Source organism: Saimiri boliviensis, chromosome 3 (assembly GCF_048565385.1).
Source record: "Saimiri boliviensis isolate mSaiBol1 chromosome 3, mSaiBol1.pri, whole genome shotgun sequence".
NCBI classification, from domain to species: Eukaryota; Metazoa; Chordata; class Mammalia; order Primates; family Cebidae; genus Saimiri; species Saimiri boliviensis.
Genome location: NC_133451.1, coordinates 920,904 through 942,989, shown reverse-complemented (window position 1 = coordinate 942,989; position 22,086 = coordinate 920,904). Strand labels below are relative to the sequence as shown.

General features: G+C 56.5%; 1 protein-coding gene across 6 annotated transcripts in view; it reads left to right on the top strand.

Moving 5' to 3' along the window:
• Positions 1 to 22,086, top strand: part of GAK (cyclin G associated kinase) — a 77,566-nt gene that overhangs the window by 3,835 nt on the left and 51,645 nt on the right. For 2 of the 6 annotated variants that reach the window (XM_003934618.4, XM_074395757.1), the window contains exons 2-5: positions 8,759 to 8,820; positions 9,684 to 9,743; positions 10,672 to 10,786; positions 17,804 to 17,946. In XM_003934618.4, coding sequence (XP_003934667.3) covers positions 8,759 to 8,820; positions 9,684 to 9,743; positions 10,672 to 10,786; positions 17,804 to 17,946 — 380 coding nt within the window. The other 4 variants (XM_074395758.1, XM_074395760.1, XM_074395759.1 and 1 more) reach the window with 4 other exon arrangements.

Genomic DNA, 22,086 nt, shown 5'->3' with positions numbered 1-22,086 from the left:
TGTTGGAACTCCTGACCTCTGGTGATCCACCTGCCTCGGCCTCCCAAAGTAGTGTGAGCCGCTGCGCCCGGCCTAGTCTTCCTTGTTTTAAAAGGCAGATGATCAGAAGCACCAACAGTGTCAGAGATGCCTAGGATGAGTGTATTCTGTGTGTTCTTTGCTTTGGGTTCTGTGTGCCGTGGCTTCTGAAATGGAACCTGCTGTGCCCTGACTGCAGGAGATCCACCTTTCCTGTGTGGATGACTTGAACTCTGGGTTAATGCTAGTGAGGTAAATTGAGGTAGAAAATGAAAACAAGGCACACAACCACCGTGTAGTTGAAGTATAACTTGCCTCGTGCATTTGGTTAGGTGTTGCGTGTAACTTCAGCCTGCCAGCAGTCCTCGTGTGCCATGTGCAGCGTCAGCTGGGTGGCAGGGCCCGCTCGGGAGCCTTGGGGGTCAAGCTCTGGCCTGGGAAATGGTGAGGGCACAGCCTTCCCCACCTTCTCGGGCCTCCTTGGCCTCCGTGGCCTCCTCGGCCTTCTCATGCTCCCAGACCCACTCATTTGTGTCCTGGCTCTTCACGTCTTCCTCCTAGACGTGGCTTTTGGAGGTTTCCTCCCTTCACTTAGGTAGAACGTTCTGGACTGGGTGAGGGCACAGGCAATATTTGGTACTGACGGACAGTTGCAGAATTGTGTGGTATAGACAAGCCTCTTGGCTGCAAGTTTCAGAAGCCCTCCCAGGTGGGCTCAGTGGCTGGGGAGGCCCCACGTTGGCCCTGCATGTCCTCTGCAGGGTGCACTGTAGATCGTTTCCTTTTATGGGAAACAATCTGGCTCTGTCGCCCAGGCTGAGTGCAGTGGAGCGACCACGACCCACTGCAGCCTTGAACTCCTGGGTCCACGTGATCCCCCTGCCTTGGCCTCCTAGAGTGCTGGGACCACAGGTGTAAGCTAATGTGCCCGCCTTAGACTGACCTTAAAAGTAGACCCAGTTGGGCATGGTGGCTCATGCCTGTAATCCCAGCACTTTGGGAGGCCGAGGTGGGCAGATCGCCTGAGGTCAGGAGTTTGAAACCAGCCTGGCCAACCTGGTAAAACCCGGACTCTGCTAAAAATACAAAAATTAGCTGGGCATGATGCCAGGTGCCTGTAATCCCAGCTACTTGGGATGCTGAGGCCGGAGAATCGCTTGAACCCAGGAGGTGGAGGCTGCAGTGAGCTGAGATCGCGCCATTGCACTCCAGCCTGGGTGACAGAGACTCTGACTGCAAAAAAAAAAAAAAAACAGTAGACCCTTAGGTGGCTGTGGTGAGCCAGCCTTGTAGCACCTCCTACCACGTCGGACACGTGACCAAGGGCACCGACCCCTGAGGCTCCATGCTGTTCTCTTGGCCAGCAGGGTTCTGTCATCCTTGCCTCTTTGTACCTCTCCCTGGACCCAGAGCCTCAAGTGCATGGGCTGCCCTCACTCCGGGAGGGGTGCGGGCAGAGCAGAGCACGGGTGACCAGGGTCTCTGGGGCTCAGGGAGGGGTGCGGGCAGAGCAGAGCACAGGTAACCAGGGTCTCTGGGTCTTAGGAACGGGTGCGGGCAGAGCAGAGCTCAGGTAACCAGCGTCTCTGGGGCTCAGGGAGGGGTGCGGGCAGAGCAGAGCACAGGTGACCAGGGTCTCTGGGGCTCGGGGAGGGGTGCGGGCAGAGCGCAGCACAGGTGACCAGGGTCTCTGGGGCTCAGGGAGGGGTGCGGGCAGAGCAGAGCACAGGTGACCAGGGTCTCTGGGGCTCAGGGAGGGGTGCGGGCAGAGCAGAGCTCAGGTGACCAGGGTTTCTGGGTCTTAGGAACGGGGGCGGGCAGAGCAGAGCACAGGTGGTCAGGGTCTCTGGGTCTTAGTGAGGGGTGCGGGCAGAGCAGAGCACAGGTGACCAGGGTTTCTGGGGCTCAGGGAGGGGTGTGGGCAGAGTGGAGCACAGGTGACCAGAGTCTCTGGAGCTCAGGGAGGGGTGCGGGCAGAGCGGAGCACAGGTGGCCAGGGTCTCTGGGGCTAAGGGAGGGGTGCGGGCAGAGCACAGCACAGGTGGTCAGGGTCTCTGGTTCTCAGGGAGGGGTGCGGGCAGAGCAGAGCACAGGTGACCAGGGTCTCTGGGGCTCAGGGAGGGGTGCGGGCAGAGCACAGCACAGGTGACCAAGGTCTCTGGGGCTCAGGGAGGGGTGCGGGCAGAGCACAGCACAGGTGACCAGGGTCTCTGGGGCTCAGGGAGGGGTGCGGGCAGAGCAGAGCACAGGTGACCAGGGTCTCTGGGGCTCAGGGAGGGGTGCGGGCAGAGCAGAGCACAGGTGGTCAGGGTCTCTGGGGCTCAGGGAGGGGTGCGGGCAGAGCAGAGCACAGGTGGTCAGGGTCTCTGGGGCTCAGGGAGGGGTGTGGGCAGAGCAGAGCACAGGTGACCAGAGTCTCTGGGGCTCAGGGAGGGGTGCGGGCAGAGCAGAGCACAGGTGGTCAGGGTCTCTGGGGCTCAGGGAGGGGTGCGGGCAGAGCAGAGCATAGGTGGCCAGGGTCTCTGGGGCTTGGGCAGTTGCTTCTGGGTCATCAGGCCTGTGAAGCCCAGCTGCCCTCTCTCAGCTCTCCTCAGGTGAACCCCCTTCACTTCCAAGTTGGCAGCTTAACCTTCAATCTTTGTTCACTTTGACCAGCTCTCAGTGTGGACCAATGATCACAACCACCACAGCAACACTTGGGGGCTGTTAGTGTTTGCTGAGCACTGTTCCTAGGGCTTTTGTTGGACTCTGTAACCTTCACAGCAGCCCTAGAAAGTGGATACTGTAATTATTCCCATCTTACAGAAGAGAAAAGTGAGGTTGGCGGAGGTTAGTTGCTTGTCAAAGGCTGTGTGGTGGTGTGGGGCTGGGAGCCCAAGGGGGTCCCCATGAGGCTCCTCAGTGTCCTAGGGTGCATGTTCTGGCCCCCCTGGTCTGCACATTGTACCTTGGAGGAGGCATCTCTCTGAGTGTGTAAAGGTAGCAGAAGCTGTCAGAGTGAGTGGGGAGGGGGGTGGCGGGGGGCTCTGCTCCTGATCTCGTGATCTGCCCACCTCAGCCTCCCAAAGTGCTAGGATTATAGGTGTGAGCACCTGTGCCTGGCAAATGGCTTTTTTTTTTTTTTTTTTTGAGTTGGAGTTTCACTCTTGTTGCCCAGGCTGGAGTGCAACGGCTTGATCTTGGCTCACGGCAACCTCCGCCTCCTGAGTTCAAGCGATTCTCCTGCCTCAGCCTCCCAAGTGGCTGGGATTACAGGCGCCCGCCACCACGCCCAGCTAATTTTTGTATTTTTAGTGGTGGGCTTTCACCTTGTTGACCAGGCTGGTCTGGAACTCGTGACGTCAGGTGATCTGCCCACCTCGGCCTCCCAAGGTGGGATTACAGGCATGAGCCATCGCGCTGTGTTGGTTTGGCTTTTGTTTAAGACAAGATCTTGCTGTGTCATCTAGGTTGGAGTGCGGTGGCGTAATCACAGCTCTCTGCAGCCTCAAACTCCTGGGCCCAAGTGATCCTCCCATCTCCACCTCCCAAGCAGCTAGGACTCCAGGCATGCATCACTGCACCCAGCTAATTTTTTCATTGTTTTTGTAAGACTGGTTCTTGCTACGTTGCCCAGGCCGCTTGGTCACAAACTCCTGGGCTCAAGTGATCCTCCTGCCTCAGCCTCCCCAAGCATTGGGATTACAGGCATGACCCATCGTGCCCAACCCTTACGAGACACCTTTGGTCAGGCACCGCTTAGGTGTTGGATGTGCATGTGAACAGTGTGGAGGAAATTTCTGCCTCATGGTGTTTACAGTCTGGCTGAGACATACAGTCAGCAGATATCCGAGGGCGCGTGTGATGTAATGTCAGGTATCAGAAAGTGTTAGGAGGGAGAAGGGAGTTGATACAGAGTGGCTGGGATGGGCAGGTGCATTAAGGAAGGCATCTCAGAAGTGATGAGCAGCTCCTGGGGGCTGCAAGGGAGCAAGCCAGGTGGTGCCCGGCGTCAGGGTGCCCCTTCCAGGCCTGGCGGGAAGGCCCTGGGCTGTAAGGGGTGTGCTGTGTTCGAAGAAGCGCGGTTGTGTCAATGTGGTGGAGTGGAGGCAAGCACAGGGTGCAGCTGGGGAGGAGGAGGCCAGGGAGAGACCCAGAAGACCTGTGGCCCTGCCAGAGTTGTGCGGTGGTGAAGCCTTTAGAGCCTTCTGCCTTTCCAGGATGGCGTCGGAGAACAGGAGGTTTAGTGCTTCCTGTTTTTCATGTTTAATATTTTAAGTTGACAGACAAAACTTTATCGCGTACAGCATGGTGGTTTGAAGTGCGCATGCGTCATGGAATGACCACATCTTGCTGATTAACACGTGTACTGCATCACAGTGTTTTGGTGAAAACACTTAACATCCACGGCATTTTTCAAGAACGTAGTAATTGTTAACTGTATAGTCACCATGTTGTACAGTGGGTCTCTTGAGCTTATTCTTCCTGGCTAACTGAAGTTTTGTATCTTTCGTTAGTTTTTCTTTTTGATTTTTATGCCTTTTATTAATTTTCCTAGCTTCCTTGCGTTAACTAGGATCTCCGGTAAAATGCTGTAAAACCGTGCAGAGAGCAGACCTCGCACCTCGTTCCCGATCTTAGCAAGAAAACAGTCAAGTCTCATGTCAGATGCAGGTGTTTTGTAGTTGTCATTTCTATGATTTTGTTGGTGGTCCAGTGGTCCCGATTCTGCTAATGTGGTTTACTACAGTGATTTTTTAATGTTACACCAACCTTGCATTCCTGGGATGAATCCCACCTGGTTATGATGCATTATCTTTATTATGTTTTGCCAGAATCGATTTGCGGATTTTTTGTGTCTATGCTAATGAGTGATCTCTTTCTTTGATTTGGTCTTTATACCCTTCTTTGGTTAGTGTTACGCTAACCTCGAGAATTGGGCGGGGAACTCTTCTCCTCTGTCTAATGAAAGCCTTTTTTTTTTTTTTTTTTTTGAGACGGAGTTTCACTCTCGTTACCCAGGCTGGAGTGCAATGGCGCGATCTCGGCTCACTGCAACCTCTGCCTCCTGGGTTCAGGCAATTCTTCTGCCTCAGCCTCCTGAGTAGCTGGGATTACAGGCACGCGCCACCATGCCCAGCTAATTTTTTGTATTTTTAGTAGAGACGGGGTTTCACCTTGTTGACCAGGATGGTCTCAATCTCTTGACCTTGTGATCCACCCACCTCGGCCTCCCAAAGTGCTGGGATTACAGGCTTGAGCCACCGTGCCTGGCCAAAAGGCTTTTTATAAGCTTGTTGTGACTTCATCTTTAGGTGTTCGATGTAATCAGACAGTGGGGCCATCTGTTTTCTATTTCATGGATTTCTATTTACTTCCTTTCATCTGTGTTTTTCCTCACAGATTTATTATTTAAATTTTTTAACAGTTCTGTTGAGATAAAGATGAGATATACAGGCTGCATGTTTTAAATGTTTCGGCATGTGTCACGTATGTGTGTGTGTACGGCACACAGCGTGTCTGCCTCACCAGTCCAGGCAGTCAGATGCGCTTTGGCACCACGGTCCCTCCTCCCCCCGACGACCCTTCACCCTGCTTCCCTATCCCCATCCCAGGAAACTGCTGATTGGCATTCTGTTGCTGTAGATTCGTTTGCATTTCCTAACGTTTTCTGTACACAAAACTGTACGTATGTACTCTTTTTTTGTCCTGGCTTTTTTTACTCACCATGATGCCTTTTAGTGTGTTATTCACGTTGTTTCGTGTAACACTGGTCTCACCCTTCTGACTGCTGCATAGTGTTACAGGTGTGGGTGATTAGTTCATCCACTTGCCTGTTGATGGACATTGGGGTTGTTCCTGTTTTTAGGCTGTTGCACACAGAGCTGCTGTGAACATTTGTGTACCGTGTTCGAGTCTTTGTACACATGTATGACTTGATTTTTTCTTGGGTAAATACACAGCAGCGTAATGTCAGGGCTCTATTGTTGATATATGTTGAACTTTTTAAGAAATTGCCAAAATGTTTTCCAGAGTGGGTATACCATTCTCCATTTCCAGAAGCTGTGCCTGAGCTTTCCAGTTGCCCCACATCTTCACACTTGGTCTGGGCAGGTTTTCGATGTTAGATACTCTGTTAGGCGTGGAGTCGTATCTTAGCAGTTAAATTTGCGTTTGGCTAACGGGCAATGGTGGAACACGTCACGTACTTGTCACAAGCATATCTTTGGTGATGTGTCTGTTCATATCTTTTGCATGTTAAAAATGTTGTTCTCTGGGTGCGGTGGCTCACACCTGTAGTCCCAGTACTTTCAGAGGCTTCAGTCCTGGAGTTCAAGACCAGCCTGGGCAACTTGGCGAAACCTCGTCTCTACAAAAAATAAAAGCAAGCAGCCGGGTGTGGTGGTGCTTGCCTGTAGTCCCAGCTACTTGGGAGGCTGAGGTGGGAGGATTGCTTGAGCCCCGCTGTCAAGGTGGTGGGTTGTGATGGTACCACCGTGCTCCATCCCGGGTGACACACAAGTAAGATCCTGCCTCAGAAGAAAAAAATTGTTCTTTGGATTTTTAAAATATTTTCTCAGTAGAGGTGCTTTATTAGGTATATGATTTGCAAAACCTAGTGGTGATTTATCGTTTCATCCTCTGACCAGTGTATTTCAAAAAGCAGAAATTCTGGAAGTCTGTCTGTCATTACTTTTCTTTTATGGGTCATGCTTTTGTGCTTCTGTCTGAAACATCTCTGCCTCACCGAGGTCACATAGAAACACAGTTGGTTTTTGTACGTTGCACTTATTTTTATTTTTATTTTATTATTATTATTATTTTTTTTTTTTTTTTTTTTTGAGATGGAGTTTTGCTCTTGTTACCCAGGCTGGAGTGCAATGGCGCGATCTCGGCTCACCGCAACCTCCGCCTCCTGGGCTCGGGCAATTCTCCTGCCTCAGCCTCCTGAGTAGCTGGGATTACAGGCACGTGCCACCATGCCCAGCTAATTTTTTTGTATCTTTAGTAGAGACGGGGTTTCACCATGTTGACCAGGATGGTCTCGATCTCTCAACCTCGTGATCCACCCGCCTCAGCCTCCCAAAGTGCTGGGATTACAGGCTTGAGCCACCGCACCCGGCTTGTACGTTGCACTTAAACAACCGGTGACCGTCCTGAACGCGTTTATTAGTTATGGTTGCTTTTCTTTTGTAGATTTCACCAGACTTTCCACATAGATAATCTTGTCACCTGCAAATAAAAATACTTTTACTTCCTTTTTCATCTGGATGTGTTTTATTTCTTCTCCTTGACCAGTTGCACTGGCTGGAACTTCCTTTCAGTGTTGACCATCGGTGGTGACAAGGATCCCCGACTGCTTCCTGCTCTCAGAGGGGAGGATTGAACTTAGCACCATTGACGTCTTCTGTCAGGCTGAGGGGCTCCTTTCTATTCCTAGTTTACTGAGAGTTCTAAATTTCATGATACACTGTTTCCACTGCAGAAGGCTAAGCAAATTAGCCCCCAAAACAATAGAGTTAAATTGGTTTTCAGATGTTAAACCAACTCTACTCTTTATGTCTTGTTGGGCTTGGCTTGCTGTTTTGTTAAGAATTCTTTGGTCCACATTCATGAGTGATGTTGGTGTGTACTTACACGTCTTTTCCTCTTCTGGGCGTCGGGAAGTGAGGTCCCCTCTCCGGTTCTGGGTATTGGTGATCTGTCCTTGCCCTCTCTCTCTTTTCATCCCTCTGTCTAGAATTTGTCAGTTTCATTTGTCTTGGGAGAACTGCTTGTGGTTTTTCCTCCTCTGTTGATCTGTGTTTTTAAGTTACTCCTTCTTGTCTCTGGAGTAGAGCAAGTGAAAAGCAGTGGTGTGTGCGCTGGGGCCGTGTCGGGGGTGTGTGAGCCGCCTGTGTGTCTGGGGCTGGATATGCTGCGGCTGTGTGTCTGAGGCTGGGGGTGTGTGAGCGCTGCGGCTGTGTGTCTGAGGCTGGGGGTGTGTGAGCGCTGCGGCTGTGTGTCTGAGGCTGGGGGTGTGTGAGCGCTGCGGCTGTGTGTCTGAGGCTGGGGGTGTGTGAGTGCTGCAGCTGTGTGTCTGAGGCTGGGGGTGTGTGAGTGCTGCAGCTGTGTGTCTGGGGCGGGTTAGGGGATGTGTGTGCTGGTGCTGTGAGCGCTGGGGCTGTGTGTCTGGGGCAGGTTGGGGGGTGTGTGCGCTGGGGGTGTGTGTCTGGGGCTGTGTCTGTGGGGTTGTGTACTCTGGGACTGTATAGCGGTGCTGTGTGCACTGGGAGGGGCAGTGTGTCAGGGTCTGTGTGTGCTGGAGCCGTGTGTGTTGTGGGGGCTGTGTGTGCTGGGGCTGTGTGTGTGTGGATGCTGTATACTCTGGGGCCGTGTGTGTGTTGTGGGGGGCTGTGTACTCAGGCCATGTGGGGGATGGACATGTGTTCTGGGGCTGTGTGTGTGGTAGGAGCTATATACTCTGGGGCTGTGGGGGGGCGTGTACTCTGGGCTGTGTGTGTTGGAGGCCATGTGTGTGGGGGGCTGTGTGTGAGGCAGAGCCATGTACTCTGGGGCTGTGTGTGTGGGTCCCGTGTGTGTTGGGGGGGCATATGCACTGGGGCTGTGTGTCTGGCGCTGTGTATGCTGGGGCCATTATGTTTTGTAGAAAACTGCCGGCCATAGCGACAATTTGTATTTTACTTAGTGAAAGTGTTTTTAAGCCTAATGTGTTAAATAAAATCATAGCATTGAACTGACAAGTGTTTTTAATTTTCAGGAGGGTTTGCGTTTGTATATGAAGCTCAAGATGTGGGAAGTGGCAGAGAGTATGCACTGAAGGTAATGAACGGTCTAACATTTCCTCTGGATTTCTGATACATTTGAAGGAACCCTCTGGGTGACAGTGTTTTCGGGGTGCGTCCCTCTTGTTTACTTTGTTTCCTTTTGCCCCCTGCGAATTCTTGTCCCTTCTCTCCCCTGAAGCTCAGCAGCCTTGGCGCACTGGAGCCTTGGTCCCCGGCTTTGGGCTTCGCACGTCTGTGGCCCTACCCCGCCCGCGGTGGGGCCTGTGCTGCCTTGGAGAGAGGGCGAGGGTGACCTCATGGTGGGGCCATGCCCTCTTGGCCTTCATGTGCCAAAATAAGGGCTCTTGTATACACGGAGTTTAAAAGCTGCTTGGAAAAAATGTGTGTTGGTGGCCTGTCTGTGAACAGGGGTCACTGTGGGGGGGTCTGCACCATGTGGTTTTGTCCTGAGACCTCAGAAGGCATCATTTGCTGTCACCACACTGGGCCCCAGGGCGGCCCCACCTTCGAGAGTGGCCACGAGCGGCCCATGCTGGTGGTCTGCGCGCACGCTGCCCGTCCCTGCAGAGCGTCTCCGCTCTTCCTTTTTGGTCTCATCTTACTCTGGCTGTTTGGAGGGAAAGCTCCTGTCTTTTCCTGTGTCCTTGGACCACAAAGATCTTTCGAGGGTCTTGAACCCCCAGCACATTTTTACACGGGTCAAAGGTGAGAAGCAGGGGACGGGGCTGTGTCAGACACATTTTATTGTTGCCTTGCATGTTTACGTCTGTGATGACACATCAGGTAAAGTGGAAACACATTTCATTGTTGCCTTGCATGTTTACGTCTGTGACGACACATCAGGTAAAGTGGAAAGGAAAAATTCTTTAATTTTGTGTGTGCTGTTTCCTGATACAGAGGTTGTTATCCAACGAAGAGGAAAAGAACAGAGCCATCATTCAAGAAGTGTGTTTCATGGTATCCTTTTCCCAGAGCCAGGGGCCAGCACAGCAGCTTCCGCTGGCACGGGCCTGCGTCAAGCTGTGGCCCCGGCTGCCAGGACACGACTCTGTGACATTGTCTTTCATGTGTTAAAATTGGCTTTTTGCTTTCACTAAACTAACCTGTGGGCGACTTGTAGTAAGAAGCAGTGTTCTTCCTGTTTTTTACTCACCGGGTGGTCGTAAAAGGTTCACAAGTGTTGGGGATGGAGTTGTGCGTACCCGAGATCTCCTGCCCATTGGACAGGCGGGTCACTGCAGGGGCCCCGGCCCGGCTCCCTCAGCTCCTCGCCCTCGGCTCCTCCAGAGACCGGGCCGGAAGCTGCGCAGCTGGCCTGGCCCCCATAGCCTCCGTGTGGCTTCTCAGCGGCCCCTCTCATCCTCTCTCAGGCTGTCCAAGCATGAGTGGGCGGGGCGTCTCCTGGCGCTGATGGAGAATCTGTCCCCCGCCGCACACCGCTCCTGAGCCAGGGGTCTTCGGTCCTGGCCACCCTCGGACTCTGCTTCTCTTTCCGCTCCTAGTTCTGTCCACTTGGCGAGCCTGCTGGCTGCCTGAGCGTGGGTTCAGGTGGACACGGCCGCCCTGCAGCCGCCCTGTGCACAGCCCCCGAGGGCCCTGCTTCCTCCCGCCAGGCGCGGGACGCACTCCCGTGTCGCCGTGGTCAGGTGTGTGTGGCCGGCCGGCCTGCCCTCGTCCCCGCCTTCTGCGGCTCCTCCCGCGCCCGCCTGCCTCCGTCTTGCTCGTCGCCGCTCTGTCCTCATCTTCTGCTCTGACGTCTCCAGTCGTAAGGGGAGTCAATTCAAGTATTAGGATTTCAGCGTTTTAACGTTGGGTACATTTGTTTTTAAGTGCACAGAACTGTGGACATGGTTATGCACATTCTCCTTTAACAAGACAACTGCAGAAAAGGCTTTCCGGGCACCCAAATATCGTCCAGTTTTGTTCCGCAGCGTCCATAGGGAAAGAGGAGTCGGACACGGGGCAGGCTGAGTTCCTCCTGCTCATGGAGCTCTGTAAAGGTAACGTCCTGGGAGGCCGGCTTGGTGCTTCGAACGTGGCTACATCGCTGGGAAAGTTTTCAGCATCTTCTCTCGGGCCACACTGGTCTTAGTGGGAAGCGCGGGCCGCTGTCTGTCAGGAGCTGCGAGAGGGCCACGCTGACGCCCCGTGAGCCGCCACTGCCCGGCGGGTCTCCTGCGCTGTCTCCTCGCAGAGCTGAGGAGCAGAGAGCAGGGAGCCAGAGAGCGGGGTTCCCATCTTCCTGTCTCCAGTGGCCACACGGGGCTGGGCGCGGGGGCCTTCTGTGAGCGGGTGTTGAGCAGGGGTGGAGGGTGCTGCTGTCTGTCCTCGGGGCTCTGGGTCCCAGCGAGCAGAGGAGGGGAGAGGCCGCAGAGGTGGACGGACAACTCCGGGCCTCTGTGGGTGCCCGACCTCATCAGCATTGAGCCCAAGCAGACAGCAGGACAGGAAGAGAGGCCAGCAGATCCGGGGGTGCCTTCTGGAGAGTTGTGGGAGCAGTGGTCTGTGTGAGCGACTTCAGGGGAGGTTGCCTTGGTGTCACTGGAGCCCACACTGACTGGCCTGAGGCTGGGCTGGCCTTGTTGAGCCTCAGGCTGTGTCTGCAAAGGGGAAACGGCTCTACCCATGGCCCCCGCTTTGTGTGGTGCCCTCCGGAGCTCCTGTGCCCCCGTGAGGGGAAGGTGGGCACTCGGGGAGGCCTCGGGGCTGCGGCCTGGCCGGCGAGGGGGCAGTGCCAGTGGTTCCCCTGCGTCTGTCACTTAGGCAGAGAGAGTGGGGAGATGAGAGCCCAGGAGGTGGGAGCAGCAGAGGAGACTGAGGCAGGGAGCCCGCGGAAGGAAGCCTGTGGGGAGGGAACCAGAGCCGCATGAGAGCTGTCCTGCACGAGGCAGCTCCGTCCCGCAGGCCTGAGGGGACAGGTGGGGGTGGGGCAGCAGGAGGGGCGTGTGTTCTGAAGTGGAAGAGCTGAGGGTAGACACCTGCTCTGAGGGGGGCCCTGTGCCTAGTGGGGAGGGGGAACTCTGTGCTTTGTTGGGGGGGGCCTGCATTTAGTTGGAGGGGCCCTGAGCTTCGTGGAGGAGGGGACTGCACTTAGCGGGGGGCCCTGCGCTGCTGAGTGGAGGTGTCCCTGTGCCGAGCTGGGGGACCCTGCGCTGAGTGAGGGAGGGTGGATTGTGCTATGTCAGCTGCTTCCATGCAGTGGCTGCACCTGTCAGTGCCCTCTCAGGCAGGGTGTCCTCTCTGCAGCTGTGCCCTGGGCTGAGCCGGGTGAGACCTGACCGCTTGGGGGCCCCTGGCTCTGCCCACGCTCCTCTGCCTGGGTCCCCACCTGGCCCTTCCTTGGCACCGCACCTGGCAGCTGGCCCAGGCCCCTCTGTGGTCCTCCAGCTCCTGTCACCAGGGTTGTCCTGGCGTGGGTGGTGGATGCATGCCTGATGTGGCTGAGATGTCTCCTGGGGGTCAGAGCCACTAGAGGCTGAGGAGATGCTGCCAGGTGGCCCCCGTTCCTCAGACTGACACCGGGGATGTGCTGCCTGTGTTCTCAGCACCGTGTTCTAAGACACCAAACCTGCAGAAGCCTTGAAGTCAGCGGGAGGGGCGGCCACTTCCTCCTACCCATGGGGCTCCCCAGACTCCTGCAGGTCCCACAGCAGCTTCCTCCCTCTCCATTCTAACCATTTAAAAATAAGGAGCAGACATCACGACCAGAAAGTCTCATAATCCTATACAGCCTGAGAGAAAGTCCACGAGGGTCATCAGCGTTTGTCCCTGAGAAACCCTCGCGATTTGGTGAGGCTGTGCCGTGAAGTCCACGCTGGGCTGTCTCCTGTCCCTGACTTGTCACTCCCAGCCCTTCGTGCTCACACACCAGGGCTCACCAAGGCTCCCAGCCCTTCCCCTTCCATCACACACACCAGGGCTCACCAAGGCTCCCAGCCCTTCATGTTCACACACCAGGGCTCACCAAGGCTCCCAGCCCTTCCCCTTCCATCACACACACCAGGGCTCACCAAGGCTCCCAGCCCTTCATGTTCACACACCAGGGCTCACCAAGGCTCCCAGCACTTCCCTTTCCTGCGCACACACCAGGACCTCGCCAAGGCTCCTGTGTGTGGTCGGCTGCGATGGGTGTTAGTCTCTGTTGTTCATGGCACATTTTTCTCTGGCTGTCTCTGGGCTTTGACACCAGCTCCTGGGCTGTGCTTCTGGGGCCTCCCTCATAGCTGGGAGGTGCTGACACCGGTGGGATGTGAATTCATCCTGCGTGCTGTGTGAAACGAGCGCCGTGGGCCTCCCGCTGCATGGTGTCTCCCATCGTCGTCGGCTTTCATTATAAAAGAACTTGCTCATTGACAAAATACAAGCAACACAGAGTTAGGCCAGGCGCAGCAGCTCATGCCTGTAATCCTGGCACTTTGGGAGGCCAGGGTGGTTGCTTGAGCCTGGGAGGTGGAGGTTGCAGTGAGCCAGGATTGCACCACTACACCCCAACCTGAGTGACAGTGAGACTCCCTCTCAAAACAGCAACACAGAGTTGTATGGGCACTTATAGAAATGAGATTCTACTTTATGTAATTTTCCTTTTTAAAAAAATTTACTGTATGAGGCGCATATATTTATGTGTGTGTGTGTGTGTGTGTGTGTATATGTACTTTTGACAGAGTTTTGCTCTCGTCATCTAGGCTGGAGTGCAGTGGCGCGATCTCGGCTCACCGCAGCCTCTGCCTCCCAGGTTCAAGCGATTCTCCTGCCTCAGCCTCCTGAGTAGCTGGGATTAAAGGCATGCACCACCATACCCAGCTAATTTTTTATTTTTAGTAGAGATGGGGATTCTCCATGTTGGTCAGGTTGGTCTTGAACTCCCAACCTCAGGTGATCACCTGCCTTAGCCTCCCCAAGTGCTGGGATTACAGCCATGAGCCGCCGTGCCCGGCCTGTCAGGCGTATTTTTTGGAGACGGGGTCTTGTTCTGTTGCCCAAGCTGGAGTGCAGTGGTTCATAGCTCATTGTGGCTTCAAAATCCAGCACTCCAGCATTCCTCCCGCCTTAGCCTTTGGACTAGCTGGGACTACAGACGTGCATGACCATGCCTGGCTAATTTTAAAGAGTGAAATTTTCTTAGAGACAGAGTCTTGCCATATTGCCAGGCTGGTCTCAAACTCGTGAGCTCCAGCGATCTGCCCATCTTGACCTCCTGTAGCACTGAGAGGACAGGTATTGGCCACTGTGCCTGGCCAAGTTTTGTATTTTTGTAGAGGTGGCGTTAAGCTATGTTGCCCAGGCTGGTCTTGAGCTCCTGGGCTCAAGCGATCCTCCCACCAAGGCCTCCTGAAGCGCTGGGATCACTGGCAAGAGCGCCCTGCTCCAGCGTCGTGCCACACAGTGCCTTAGCTTCATTCCATCCTGAGGGCTGCTGTGGCTGCGTCACGAGGCCCTCTGTGTGTTGGCCCACAGGCTTCCTGGGGCTGCAGCTGCTGCTGTGTGAGCCTTGCCCACCCTCTGCCCAGTACTTGGTACAACTTGGATAAAGGCCAGACGGGCTTCTCATGGGTCCAGTGATGGATGGTTTGCTGATTACATCCCTTGCTCAGCATTTGGGAGATGAGAAAGCCTTTGCAAGGGGCAATCTTGGTTCTAGACACCCTGGCTTCGGAAGGTTGAGCAGGACGGGTATGAGAATGGAAGCTGCTCGGGTCCAGCGCATTCCTGGGGTGGTGGGCGTCAGGAGGGGTGGGGAGGGGTGGAGCCAGCGGCTCAGTGCCACCCCTGCATGGGGTGCTGTGGGAGGAAGAGGGGTCAGGCCCAGCCCCTCAAGTCATAAATACAGGAGGCAAACTAACACATGCGCCCGCTGGCACACTCTGGGACTGCCCGCCTGGAGCTGAGTGTGCGGCTGGAGAGCTGAGCCACAGGGCTCCATGGCATCTGTGAGAAGCAGGAGGGACATGGGCACCCTGTGCAGCTGCAGGCACAGGCCTCACTGGCAGAGGCTTCGAGGCAGGCTCCCGACCTGTGCCCGGCCCTCCCGTGAAGTGTCCCCTCCAGTGCCCTCTGAGGGAAGAGCCACATAGCCATTCCCCACTTGGCCACATACAGAACTTTTACTTTTAAAAACCCTGTTTATTCTCACTGAGAATGAGGCACTGAATCTCACTGAGAATGAGGCACTGAACAGGGGCCGGTTACCACTGACACGGACTCATCCCATCTGTGTTGCCAGAGCCAGCAGAGAGGGCAGGCTGATCCCCAGGCCGGCCTCAGCTTCTCCTGGGGCTGTTCCTCTCTTGCTGATCACCCCGTTTCTCTGAGGGTCGGGCACAAAGCTTTTGAGGCAGCTGTGGTGGGGTTGGGGGGGCTCTTACTTGGGGTCGAGAGCCAGGGCCGGCAGAGGTGGGTGCCTGGAGACTCAGCGGCAGGTGGGGGCCATGCCGGGCTGTCCTGGGGGTGTCCGGGTGCATCCCATCTGAGTCAATTGCAGCGTACCCAGCTCGAGCCGCGGTGAGCATCCTCTCATTCATATTGTCTCTGTGCTCTCGCGCCAGGCCTTCACGTTCTCACGCTCACACCATCTCTGCGCTCACGCCAGGCCTTCACATTCTCACGCTCACACCGTCTCTGCTCTCACGCCGGGCCTTCACGTTCTCACGCTCATGCCATCTCTGCTCTCACGCCAGGCCTTCACGTTCTCACGCTCACACCATCTCTGCGCTCACGCCAGGCCTTCACATCCTCACGCTCACACCGTCTCTGCTCTCACGCCGGGCCTTCACGTTCTCACGCTCACGCCATCTCTGCGCTCACGCCAGGCCTTCACGTTCTTACGCTCACACCGTCTCTGCTCTCACACCGGGCCTTCACGTTCTCACGCTCACGCCATCTCTGTTCTCACGCTGGGCCTTCATGTTCTCACATTCACACTCTCTTGCTCTCAGGATGCCGGGCCTTCACGTTCTCACGCTCACACCGTCTATGCTCTCACACTGGACCTTTATTTTCTCACGCTCACGCCGTCTCTGCTCTCACGCGAGGCCTTCACATTCTCACGCTCACGCCATCTCTACGCTCATGCCGAGCCTTTACATTCTCACGCTTACACCGTCTCTGCTCTCACTCCGGGCCTTCACGTTCTCACGCTCACACCGTCTCTGCTCTCACGCCGGGCCTTCACGTTCTCACACTCATGTTGTCTGTTCTCTCACACCGGGCCTTAGATGGCAGGGCTGCCTCTGCTGAGTGGTCGAATTGAGTTGGGTACACACTCTGCTGTGTGCAGGTATCAGAGTCTCAGTGACTCGCCACACAGGTGATCCAAGCCTACGCCAGATTGTTGGGTGGCTCCAAGAACCCAGGAGAGAATGAGTCCCAGGGGAAGGGTGCACATTTAGGTGGTGTGGGTCGAGTTGGCTTCCTGGGAGGTGAGCAGAAGGGGCGGTCTGGGAGGCATTCTGGCTGCAAGAGCAGCATGGGGCGGTCCTGAGGTGGGGGAGGGGGTGTGGCTGGTGTCGCTGGGGGTGCAGGCTCAGGCAGCATGGGGGAGACCCTGGGCAGGTTCCGTGGGTGGTGGTGATGGTCTGGCTTTGGGGCTGCATGGGTGGTGGCCATCAGGGGCATGGAGTGGGCTGAGCAGAGGGTGACAGCAGCTGGGCAGGAGCATGGAGCCGAACAGATGGGGCCCAGGAGTCAGAGCCCCGGGGATGCTGCCACCCTTGGGCTGTAGGCAGCTGAAATCGACAGGACCCAGTGTAAGACCAGGGTAGCCGCAGGATGGGTTGGGTCTGGACGTTGATGGGGGCCGCATAGGGGTGCTAGAGTGACTAGTAGTGTGAATGTTCTGGGCCCCAGCAGGTCCTCAGCCCTGTGTGCCACCCTGGCCCTCCCTGGTTTCCTGGTTAGGCCAGGGCAGGGGGCCTGGAAGGAGCCAGCCACAGCAGGATGGGGTCCCTGGGGTGTGGGCCACGCAGAGGCTGTGACTGTGAGTGCGAAGTGATCATCTGTCATCTAAGGACACTGAGTGTTCACTTAGGGTTTCAGCACTTGTGTATTTGTGGTTACTTCTCTTTGCATCCGTGTTAGCGACACGCCTGGCTTGTTGCTGGGTTGCTGATGTGGTTGTCACATTACTGACACGCCTGGCTGGCTGCTGGGGACGGTGTGGTTTCCATGTTCATGGTGCGTTGTGCACGCCGGCCTCTGCTCTGTGTGACTTGACTGTGGGGCTGCTCCAGACCCACCCCTGCTGCTGGGTGGGAGTCCTGTACATGGGGCTGTGGTGGGCATCCTCATACCTGCAACCCCTTCTGCAGCAGCTGAAGGAAAGACGGGACCAGTGCCCAGGGTGGGCTTGACTCAGCAGCGTCCCGGTGTGGTGGAGTCTGTAACCTAGCCTGGGCCAGGGAGGGCAGAGCGCTGTTAGTGGCTCCATGGTGACCATGTAACGGGAGAGGGTGGTGACTGCAGGTCGTCCAGGTTCTTGGCATTTTGAACAAAGAATTGGACAACACACCCTGCAAAGCAAAGAAAGAAAGAAGCAGCACCAGAACAAACGCAGGGATTTGTTGAAAACAAAAGTGCATGCCGCCCTGTGGGGGTGGCCTGAGCAGAATCTTCCTGGGTCCACATACCCCTGAGGTTCTCCCCGGCCACTCACGCTCCCCTCCCGTTGGTGACGTGGGAGCCGCCATCGGTCTGACGGGTGCAGACAGCAGCCAGCCCGAGCATGAGGTGAAGTCACAAAGGGTGGCCCCTGTGCAGACTCCGATCTAGGTGGTCACGTGGTCGCAGGCGCAGACTCGGCCTTCAGTAAGTCTCACGTGTGGCCAAGTCCACTTCCCACCGGCCAGTGTCCCGACTGCCAGGCAGGAAGGGTCAAGGGGAGTCGCCTCTGGTCCTTTTGTTCCTTGGGCTGGAAAGTGAGGGTTTTCTTCTCAGTGTAGTTTGGGGAGGTCCCATGATGCGGCCTTAGGTTCTGGCCTCCAGGCCCTGTCCTCCGCCGCAGTGTGAGTCTTGTTCTCTTCTAGGGCAGCTGGTGGAATTTTTAAAGAAAACGGAGTCTCGAGGTCCGGTGTCGTGTGACACGGTTCTGAAGATCTTCTACCAGACGTGCCGGGCGGTGCAGCACATGCACCGGCAGAAGCCACCCATCATCCACCGGGACCTCAAGGTAATGGCCACACTCCCCGCCCATCATCCACCGGGACCTCAAGGTAGCGGCCACACTCCCCACCCATCATCCACCGGGACCTCAAGGTAATGGCCACACTCCCCTCCCATCATCCACCGGGACCTCAGGGTAGCGGCCACACTCCCCACCCATCATCCACCGGGACCTCAGGGTAGCGGGCACACTCCCCGCCCATCATCCACCGGGACCTCAAGGTAATGGCCACACTCCCCGCCCATCATCCACCGGGACCTCAAGGTAATGGCCACACTCCCCGCCCATCATCCACCGGGACCTCAGGGTAATAGCCACACTCCCCTCCCATCATCCACCGGGACCTCAAGGTAGCGGACACACTCCCCTCCCATCATCCACCGGGACCTCAAGGTAGCGGACACACTCCCCTCCCATCATCCACCGGGACCTCAGGGTAGCGGCCACACTCCCCGCCCATCATCCACCGGGACCTCAGGGTAGCGGACACACTCCCCGCCCATCATCCACCGGGACCTCAGGGTAGCGGACACACTCCCCTCCCATCATCCACCGGGACCTCAGGGTAGCGGCCACACTCCCCTCCCATCATCCACCGGGACCTCAGGGTAGCAGCCACATTCCCCACTCCAGCTGCTCAGCCTCCAGGGGTGGGTCCCGTGGTGTCCCGTGGTGAGGAGGCTGGTGTGTGGCAGGTGAGGCTGTGTCTTCTCCTCTGAGAAGGTGTGTGTGAGCTTCTCCACAGTAGAGGTGGATCTTCCAGAAACTGCTTTTCCAGCCTGAAGAGAGTTGCCACCTGTCTCACAGGCCTTTGCCCACAGTGGGGATAGACCCACCTCTGTGCGAGGGCCCTTCACTCCCAGTGCGGGTGCTCACAGCCTGGAGCTTCCATCTGGAATTCCAGGTCCCCACGCTGGGCGCTTGCTCACTCCCATCTCTGTGGGGAGCTGCGGACGAGGGTGCTCTCTGGTGGTGTCAGTTTGGGCCCCCCACTCCTACTCAACCGAAGCTCCTTCCTCGGCCCCCCACTCCTGCTCACTCCGTCCCCCTTCCTTGGCCCCTGGGCAGTCTTGGACCCTGCAGCGGCTCCCTTTGGATCCCGGAGGAAGCCGGATGCTGCTCTGCCTGGCCCTGTCTCAGGCACTGGGGAGGGGGCTGGACTCCTTACCTGTTCGGCCTGAGGGGAGCTCCCTGCACTTCATGACTGTTCCCCCACGGCACCTCCCATTCTGTTCACGGGCAGACTCCCTGCCCACCTCTCCTGTCACCACGAATTTCTCTGAGGCATGGCATCCTGGGATTGCCATGATGTGGGTGTGAGCCACTGGCCATGTAAACGGCCGCCCTGCCCACCACACCACCACGCAGCTGCTCTGGGCTGGGGCTGGGCCTGCACTCCATGCAACCTGCCATCATACGGTTTTCTGTGTGACAGGCTGCTTCCCACAGCCCCACCGAGGACACGCCCACCCTGTGGGCCGCCTGTGCTTGGAGTCGCCTGTGTTGATTTGGGCTGGCCTGGGGGGCAGTACTGGCTGTTGCAATTTGCCTTTTCCTGATGTTAATGAGGTTCAATGTTTGTTCGAGTCACTGAGGCCTTGCTCTTCAGTAAACTTCCTTTTGTTTCTTGCCTTTTAAAAATGTTTTCCCACTGGTTTGTGTGTTTGGTGCATTGGAACAGCTTATGTATTCTCATCATCTTAAATGTCGCCTGTGCCGAAGGCGTCCTCCGGTGTGGGGCCCGGTTTTCACTCCTGCTGTGGTGTCTTTTAAAAAACCCAGGACTTTGTGATGAAGCCTGTGCCCAGCCTGCCCATGGTGGCCCCATCCTCCTCACGGCGCCCTGTTCTCTTCTCCTCATGGTGGCCCCACCCTCCCCATGGTGGCCCCGTGTTCCTAGCTGAAGCAGTTGCTTTGCTGAAGAGGTTTTGGGGGGTCTTTTTGAGTCAGAGCATGGCTCTGCAGCCCAGGCTGGAGCGCAGCGGCAGTAACAAGGCTCACTGCTGCCTCCACCCACCGGGCCCAGCGATCCTCCCACCTCAGCCTCCCGAGTAGCTGGGACCACAGGTGCACACCACGCCTGCCTCGTTTTTGTGTTTTCAGTAGAGATGGGGTTTTGCCACGTTGCCAGGTTGGTCTTGAACTCCTGAGCTCAAGTGATCCACCTGCCTCAGCATCCAAAAGTGCTGGGATTCCAGTTCTGGGCCACTGTGCCCGGCCTGCTGAAGAGTTTTAAAGCCTCTTCGTTCCCAGATACTTTTGTCCATGTCTTTGGGGATGTGACGACATTTCTCTTTTTTTTTTTTTTTTTTTTTTGTGACACAGTCTCGCTCTGTCACCCAGGCTGGAGTGCAGTGACTCAATCTTGGCCCATTACAGCCTCTGTCTCCCAAGTTCAAGCGATTCTCCTGCCTCAGCCTCCTGGGTATCTGGGACTATAGGCGCCTGACACCACACCTGGCTAATTTTTGTATTTTTAGAAGAGTTGGGATTTCACCACGTTGGCCAGGATGGTCTCGAACTCCTGACCTCGTGATCCTCCCGCCTTGGCCTCCCGCAGTGCTGGGATTACAGATGTGAGCCACCGCGCCCGGCCAGGGCATTCCTGATATGATTTAGACACCATGATCCACGGCGAGGTGCGGGGAACCGAGCATGAGCTCTTGCTCTCCTGTTCTCAGCCTTCCCTGGTTTTCCCGAAGTGCAGCTTCTCTCAGACTCTTGATCTAGAGCAGCGCCTTTGGCCACGGCTCATGGAGGACACCCTGTGCTGGCCTTGGCTCCCCCACGCTGCTCAGGCCACGGGGACAAGGCAGCCAGTGAGGCCGCAGCCCCGTGGAGTCTCTTGCCGAGCCGGGAGCTGTGTTTCAGGTCCTGCTCCCAGTACCCACCCCAGCCTCTCCTCCCAGGAGCTGAAATCCACCTGGCCTGTGTCCGGAGGAATCGACCTCCTGCGACTCGAGGTGGGAGCTGAGTCCTTTCTTCCACCTGCACCCCGTGCACTGGCTTGTCCCCGCCTCCCTGCCAGCGTCTGCTTCTAGGTGCCTAGGAGGCCCCAGAGCCCCCTGGCTCTCCTCATGTGCCCTGAGTGGGGGCCCCAAGCCTCGGGTGGCCAGGCTGAGCTGTTTTTCCTGTACAGCTAGTTCCTTGTCAGCCCGCCGGGGCCTGGTCTCTGGCTGGAGTTTCACTGCATGCCTCTGGTTAGGGCGGCCTTTTCCCTGCTTTGCTGTATGCTCGTACTTTATAGCAAACAGGTCTTCACTAGATTTTCACTATGGATGCCTGTGGCCTTTTTCACTTGTCCCCTGACCTCAGAGGGCCTAGAAAGCCAGGGTGTAAGGTGGCCCGCTGGACAGATGCCCCAGGGCAGAAGCCTGCGGGCGCCACCCTGGAGCCTTCCCCAGCCATGCCCGCGGCCCTTTTGCTCCTGCTCCTCCCCTTCCTCCTTCTCTCCTTCTGTTTCTTCTTTCCTTGCATTTTCCTTTTCTAAAAATACCCTGTGCCCAGCACACAGGGTTGCTTTTGAGGGAAGGTTCTTCAAGGTTGCAGGCAAGATCCTGGTTTCCGGAAACTGGTGGGCCTGAGGCCCCATTCTGGCGGGAAGGGGCTTCGGGGCTCCATGCCGGGCAGGTGCTGCCCATGGATGGCGCCATTGGCCATTTGGCTGGTTCTTCCCGAGGAGACTCTCAGTGGCACCGAGACCCTCCTGGTTCACGTTTTTGAAGTGTGGTGGATTGTATAGCGGTGCTTGAGTGTGTGTTTTAAGGAAAACAGAAACAGAAGGGTTAAAGTTCGTGAAGAATCTATGAGCCACAGCACTGGTCTTTGCTGCTCTTCCATGGCTATGTGGCGGGAGCCGGGGCCGCACTGTAGCCCTGCAGAGTTCCCCTGGGAGTCTGGACGGGTCGCTCATCCTCTGCTGCGAGAGTCTGAGCGGGTCCTGTGTCCTCCGCTGTGGGAGGCTGGGCGGGTCCCTCGTCCTCCGCTGCGGGAGGCTGAGCGGGTCCTGTGTCCTCCGCTGCGGGAGTCTGGGCGGGTCCCTCGTCCTCCGCTGTGGGAGTCTGGGTGGCTGTCTGCGGAGGGGCAGGCAGTGCCTGCCCCACGTGCCCGCCCCATGCTTCATCTCTACTGGCTGTAAGTGGGCAC